At 52.1% G+C, this 7099-nt stretch overlaps 1 protein-coding gene across 1 annotated transcript; it reads right to left on the bottom strand.

The window, feature by feature from the left end:
- Positions 1–22: 22 nt before the first annotated feature.
- Positions 23–6199, bottom strand: DNALI1 (dynein axonemal light intermediate chain 1). The gene is made up of 6 exons (XM_059377312.1): positions 6067–6199; positions 5405–5550; positions 3508–3677; positions 2345–2523; positions 1862–2026; positions 23–135 (listed from the first exon to the last, which is right to left on the bottom strand). Exons 1-6 carry the CDS (start codon positions 6145–6147, stop codon positions 100–102), a joined length of 777 nt encoding a protein of 258 aa, XP_059233295.1. The 5' UTR covers positions 6148–6199; the 3' UTR covers positions 23–99.
- Positions 6200–7099: the final 900 nt, after the last annotated feature.

Raw genomic sequence — 7099 nt, 5'->3', positions numbered from 1 at the left:
GGGGGAGGGTATGGCCTGTTCACTCAGGAAACTAGCTTTTTTTATTACAACGGGCTTAGGATGGGGTAGCAGTGCTCGCCGAGACCCATGTGGAAATGATCACTTCTTTGGTGCAATAATACCTTCCAGTTGGGCCTGAAAAACAAAAACAAACTCCATTAATATTTGAGGCTTGCAGCCTTTAGCTGAGAGGTGAGAAAGCCCTGGGAAGAAGAATTCAATGCCGCCCGGCCAAGTGTTTTTCCCTCCATTCCCAATTCCGTATTTCCTAGATTAGCTGGTTTTGGGCTTGGCATCCAGTCTTGCTGCAGGAGGAGAAACCAGAGCTGTCCTGGTTTCCATACGATAATGGCTCCGTGTAGAATATAAAGCATTGAAAAGGAAATTGAATAAAAGTTGTTGAAATAGTGGTTTTTCACGGCTCAGATTTCGGGCCTGAAATGCTAAGGTAAACATCTGGCTCTCTGGGTTGGGATCCTGGGAGCTCTGTGCTGGGACGAGAGGTTTGGGAAACAGCCATCTTTCAGCCACCGAGACAACTTGACACCCAATTAGAGGAAATTGCTACCAGTAAGTAGGGAGCTGTCCATCTTGTATGTAAAGCTTAACACACTTGGGAGTTATATACTCTGCTCCTCCGGCAGCCAGTAAAATAATTTACTATCATGGTGTGTGGACAGCTTTTTAAGCAGGTCTATCTTGGGGACTACAGGCACTGCTTTATTTGCAGTGCAGCTTGGAGCCAATAAAAATAACTCACTTCTAAAGAGTCCTACACCCTGGGGATGACAAGGTTGCTTATAAATAAATGTTAGAAGCCAAGGTATTCCACTGTGCTGCTGCTGGTAACTGCAGGAGGAACTGAGGAACTCAGGCTTATGGTGAAGGTAACACCGCAGATAAGGCACGCAGCTTCAGAAGCTGCTAAGTAAATAGATTTCATGTCTGGCTGTGAAGTTTCTAGCTTTTCTTCGTTAAACTCAGCAACAGGAAGATCTGTCGTCCCACACTAGCAGTTCATACAAGCCCGTCTTTATCTTAAGTGCCTGGCCTTGGTGGAGCCCCAAGAAGCCTGCCAATCACAAGAATGTAAACTTCCCACGAGACTAGGGAGGAAAGGGAGACAGCATCCAGGGGCCCCTCTGGCCAGGGCCATGGGAGACCACCACCAAACATGAACAGGTCCGCTGTCTAGGAACAACGGTCCTCAAACTTCCGCTGCAGACCTTGTTAGGTTGCTGGACCCCAACCCCCATGTTTCTAACTCAGTAGATCTGGGATGGGCCCAGTGGTTTGTATTTCTAAAAGTTCCCAGGTGATGATGCTGGTCTGGGGCCCAGCCTTAGGGAAACTTCAGATTCTACAGAGAATGTAGAGTTTCAGGGGACTGGCCCCACTTCAGCTCGGATGGGTGAAAGCAAAGGGACTTGGAAGAAAAACACCTCCAGGTGCCTTCCCTTGACCATGCATCTGGGGAAAGTTCCTAATTTGAAATGGTTCTCCTTCTCAAAGGGCCTTCCCTGCCCACCCCAAAGGCCATGCCTCAGAGGGGCCGCAGGTGGGAAAAGCCCTCCCAAGAGAGCCTGCTGAAAAGATCCAGCCCATGCTGTCATGGGAGAGAAGTTCCACTTTCTGCCCTATCTGCCCCTCCCGGGGGATGGGTGACTTATTTCCAAGGGGAAAACACCCTCCACTGGAGAGTGGGGCTGATGTGTTGTGGGAATCCAGAGCCCGATGGCTGGAAAAGATACATAATAAATCTTCACCATCCCCTCCCCACCCCGCCCCATCCCCACCGCTGCTTCCTTTACTCCTTGGCAGCGCGTGGGCCTGGGGGAGGCGGTGGGGGGGGGGTGCCCACCTTCAGCTGCTGGTTCGTCCGCTTGAGGAACTGAATCTCCTCATTGTGCTTCTTCTCCTCTACCAGTCTCCTCTCAACCTCCCGCTTCTCGATGGCCTCACACTTGGCTTTCTGCTCGTTCACTTGCCTCTCCAAATCTTTCTTTTCTGCTTCCAATTCTGCAATCTGAGGACAGAAGTTTGGGTCATCCTGGGCTGCCACCAAGGGTCGGTGGAGGGGACCTGGGCACAGCTGTCCAAGCTGACATTGTCAGGGTCTGTGCTGCCACCCAGTGGGGGGTTTGTGACTGGCACAGCACGTCCACTAGGAGTGGGATCTGCCGGCGCCAGGCTGACCAGCCGCTCTGAACCCAAGGGTCCCTGTTGGCAGGATGGCCGGAGCCCCCTCAGAGGCCAGAGTTTCATCTGGAATGGCAACCCTGTGGCCCTGAGATTGACAGAAGAATTCACAGAGGGCTGAAACCTCATGGTCAACCCCACTCACTTTCCTCTCCATGTCTGACTTCCCCTGTTCAGCCTGCAGCGCCTTCCTCATGCCAAAGGCCACACTGCTCTCATACAAGGTCTGGTAGGCGGCAATGGTCATGCGGATCTCGTCCCGGACTCGAAGCAACAGCAGCCCCCTCTCCGCACAGTTGATGGTCACCTCTCGGATCAGCTCGTCTTCCAAAGTGCACACACAATGAGTTCAGGAGGGCAGGCGGGAGGGAAACCGTGCCACGTCTATGGTTCACCACCCTTCCTACTGGGGACAGCATAGCGTGTGTCCTCCCCACTTGGGGACAGAGGACCCAGGAGCCTTGCCAGATAGCCGCTGCTCTGAATTTAGCACTTGGGAGGACAGGCAGTCAGCGAGCCCGGGGCAGAGGGAGGCAGGGGCCCTCAGGTTTGCTTGTAGCCGGAAAGCCCCTCTTAGCCACCCTCAGAAAGAAAGCCCAGGGTACTAGTCCGAAAAATTTGACTTTTCAGTTTGAGGATGACGACTTTAAATTTAAAGCAACTGGGAACTCCTGTGTGCCCCTTTGGCTGGACCGGCTTGGGGCCGCAAACAGTAAGAATCCAAGCTTGCCCACCCATCTCTCCCACAGATGCTGACCTGGCCGGCAAACCCTAGTCACCCTCAGACCGAGGGGAGCCTGCTGGCCGCAAAGTGTGGTGGCAGTCTGAATGACAGAGTCCACTCAGGCCAGGGAGTGTGGGCTGGGGGACAGCCATTTGACACTATCACTTAACTTTGGTGACTGTTGGTTAGTAGCAAATCACCCTGAAATATTTTCCTGGGCGAAGGGTTGAATGTTGATGGGTGGATATAAATTTGGAACATTAATCTTTCTGATTAAAAAACTAACATGCTTAATATTTAAAAAATCTTTTTTTTACAAAGATTTAAAATGGAAGTTCTGATCTTTAACCATTAGCTAAGAGGTTAGGAATCAGGTGTCCAGGTTGGCTGGAAGATGGGGGGATGAGGACACCTTTAGCAGTTCCTGGGGTTGGGGGGCAGGGAGTGGGAGAGAAGACAATTCCAGGATGGGGTGGGCTTTGGCTCGGGGGTACTCAGAACTCGGGTCTGTGCTTATGGGGAAGGGCAGGAGGTAGGAGAAGACCGCATAGCCCCTCAACCGCAGCCCCCGCCAGGCTGCTCACCAAAGCACTGCGAGTAGAGCTCCCTGCGCACGGGGCAGATGCCGGTCTCCCTGGCCTGCCGCTGCTGCAGCTTCAGGTCCAGCTGCTCCTGGAGATGCACCACATCCATCCTTGTGCTGGGGGTGCTGGACACCTGCTGGATCCACAGCTGCGTGTCCTCCACCCACTCCCTGTGGTACAGACACAGCTGGGTTGAGCAAACCCACAGCTAGAGGGGCCCCGGAACCTGAACAGAGCTGACCTTTTGGGTCCTCTGCCTGAGCAGGAACAAGGGGCAGCTCTGTCACCAACCCACCAGAAGCTTCCATCCCTCTCTCTTCTCTGAGGAGTGCAGGGCTTCATAGCCACACCCACTAAGCCACCTCCATGGGGCCTCTACCTGGGAGCTGGGCAATCTCTACCCTCCTGTGGCTCTCTGTGAAATCGTCACCCATGTTCCAGATCTTACCCTCCTAATGAGAGGAGTGAGGGCAGCTTCATGGGCTTTGTTGCTTGATTGGAACAGAAAGGCCAGTGAGAATTCCCCACTGACTTGTGGGGTAGGACACACAGGGCACCATAAAACTTGTGCCAGCCAGAAAGAGGCAAATGTGTGCAGCGGGGAGCTTCCTGAAGGCATGCGCCTCCTTGCTCCCCGCCACCGGCCTGCCCCCCAGTAAACCTTATGTCAGAGGCATGGCCAGGTTCCAGAATCACAAGAAGGGAGCCTGAGGGAAGAATCACGGTGGGGAGAGAACTTCCATTTATTGACAGGAGGGAGTCACCTGAAAAATCTCCCCTGCCTTCTTTGACTTCCATCTTGGATGAGTCTCTTTTCATCACAGCCTTAGAAACTGTGCTGTTAACTTATTACATAAAAATAGTCAACAAAGCATGTCAGATAAGGAGGAAGCAGGGTAGGGGGATGTTGAAGAAGGGAAAATGGTTGTCTTTTTTTTTTTTTTTTTTTAATAAGGATTCTCAAGGAAGGCTGCCTGAGGCAATCATGTTTGAGTGAGACCCAAGTAAAGAGATGGAAGGGAATGAGGTGGACATCGGGGGAAGAGTATCCTCGGCAGTAAGAACAGCAACTGTCAGAGCAGCGTCCAGAGACAGTGAGCAGAGGCCTCTGTGGCATCACCCCCCTGAACAGAAGGAGTCATAGGAGACAAGATCACGGATATACGAGGAGCCAGATCATGCTAACTCTTGCAGATCATTGTAAGGACTTTGGATTTTAGTCGGAGGGACATGGGAAGCCATTAAAGAGTTCCTGGCAGAAGACTGGCAAGATCTGGCTTAGGAATGGAAGCAAGGTTTTCAGATAGGAGGCCAATGTAGGTGACAAACAGTGATGAGGAACAAAACAGCAGAAGCAGAGGGGGCAGAAAGTGGTTGGATTTGGGATATAAATTTGAAGGTAGAGCCAAAATAATTTGATGAAGGGTAGGACGTGTGACGTGAGAGACCAAAAGGAATGAAGTGTGGCCTGAGCCACTAGGAGAAAGAAGACTGGGGGTGAGTAGTTTGGGAGGGGGAACATTGTGATTCAGTTTGGACATGCTGAGTTTGAGATGCCCAGGAGACACCTTCATGAAGCTAATGAGGAAGCAGTAAAATATATGGGTCTGGAGCTTAGAGAAAAGAACAGGGCTGGAAAAACACATTTGGAAGTCATCAGCATATAGATGGTATTTAAAGCCATGAGCTTGGGTTTGAGCACTCAGGAAAAGAGGATGATAGAGAAGATTCTGCCCCCCACCCTTCCCGGATCCAGCCATCTGTAAGCTCTAGGAGTGTTGGATTACTGGGAGGAAATCCTGGCCAGGGGCAGAGACAAGGTGCCTCTTCCTACATTTCCAAGTTCTGGGATAGCAAAGCCTGGGCTTTCTCCCAGTCATTGCTCCTAAATTTTTACCTTGGGGGTAGGATGGCATTTAAGATTTCTTCTGCCTGCTTTGTAGGATCTGGGACAGAAGAAGTTGAGGGGAGCTTGGTCTTTGGTGGCTGTGGGACTGGACCGGAGGGTCCAGGCTGCTGGGGGCTGACTTTCAGTGGCCGTGCCTGAGAAAAATGGACAAGTTAGGGCAGACACTGAACTCCACATACCCAAGCCCTCTGAGTTGCCCCAGGTCTTCTAAACACCCTTCCTCTCTTCCCAGATCACTTTCTCCATCTGTCTTCTCAAAAGTTATGTCTCAGCTTAAGGAAGCCATGAAGAGTCTCCGGTGCCACCCCAGTACAAGACCTGTTTCTCCTGGAACAAGTGTTTCCAGCAGGGGTGCTCAACCCTCTAGTGATGGAGCGAGCAGTCACTACCAGATCTATTCCTGGACCAGACAACTACGAAAAAGAATGAGCCCCATCCACCTCTGTGACTTTCTTCCTCATCCTAAATCTGCCCTCTGGGGTCACCCATCTGGGTTCCTTGTACAGCTCTCCCATGTTCCTTCCCCCATCCCAAGTCCCTTTGCTCCCAGTTGCTGCAGCCCACGTCTCTCTGGACCCCGGACCCTCACCGCAGGGATCTTTCCCCATCGGAGCTCCCGGGCTCCCCCAACCCGTGAGACCTGTCCTTACTTTGGGGCTCCGCTTTTCCGTATTCCGGCTCACCAGCACCGGGGTGTCATACTTGAGCAGAGAGTCTGCAGGGGGAATCATGGCGGCGACGCGGGTAGGAGCCCGGCTGCGGCCCCTCAAGTGTGCGCCTTGTTTGCTGTCACCATGGAAACCTCCTCCCCCTTCCTCGTGGCCTGGGCGGGGCTTCGGAGTGGGGCGGGGCCAGCAGTCGTGAGTTTCCGCTCAGCCTTGGCGAAAAATTCTCCTTGTGCTTTACGTTATCAGGGTTCCCGCTCTCCGGGTCGCCTTGATACTTTTGGAAACGGGCAAAACAGGAGCTGGAGTCCTTGTGCTGCATCTTGTTCTCAATTTGAATGAGATGGCAAGTCACCTTCGCTGACCCCCAGTTTTGTCGCCAGCAAAATGGGAGTCAGGTGACTCCTCAGTGAAGGCCTGGAGAAGATCCCCAGAGGAGGGCATCTGGAGCTCCAGATTTTTTTTTTTTTTAATTTTATTTATTTATTTGACAGAGAAAGATCACAAGTAGGCAGAGAGAGAGAGAGAGAGAGAGAGAGAGAGAGGAGCAGGCTTCCCGCTGAGCAAAGAGCCTGATATGGGGCTCAATCCAGGGACCCTGAGATCATGACGAGTGGAAGGCAGAGGCTTTAGCCCACTGAGCCACCCAGGCGCCCCTGGAGGTCCAGGTTTTAAAAAAGTATTTGTTTTGGGGGTGCCAGTCTGGCTCAGTCAGTGGAGCGTGAGACTTTTAATCTGGAGGCGGTGAGTTCGAGCTCCACCGCTGGCTATAGAGATGACTTGAAAATAAAACATGTTTAAAAAGTGTTTGTTTTTGGGGCGCCTGGGTGGCTCAGTGGGTTAAAGCCTCTGCCTTCGGCTCCGGTCATGATCTCAGGGTCCTGGGATCGAGTCCTGCATCGGGCTCTCTGCTCAGCGGGGAGCCTGCTTCCTTCCCTCTCTCTGCCTGCCTCTCTGCCTGCTTGTGATCTCTCTCTGTCAAATAAATAAATAAAATTTTTAAAAAAAGTGTTTGTTT

Source organism: Mustela nigripes, chromosome 14 (genome assembly GCF_022355385.1).
Source record: "Mustela nigripes isolate SB6536 chromosome 14, MUSNIG.SB6536, whole genome shotgun sequence".
Taxonomy (NCBI): Eukaryota; Metazoa; Chordata; class Mammalia; order Carnivora; family Mustelidae; genus Mustela; species Mustela nigripes.
This window is presented reverse-complemented; position numbering and strand designations above follow the sequence as displayed.

Excerpts from the sequence above, each read along its gene's own strand:
- DNALI1 (XM_059377312.1), bottom strand. The coding sequence starts at position 6,147 with ATGATTCCCCCTGCAGACTCTCTGCTCAAGTATGACACCCCGGTGCTG. Across the intron at positions 3,678-5,404 it reads AATGCCATCCTACCCCCAAG|GGAGTGGGTGGAGGACACGC; the intron begins GTAAAAATTTAG and ends TCTGTACCACAG. Across the intron at positions 136-1,861 it reads GGACGAACCAGCAGCTGAAG|GCCCAACTGGAAGGTATTAT; the intron begins GTGGGCACCCCC and ends TTTGTTTTTCAG.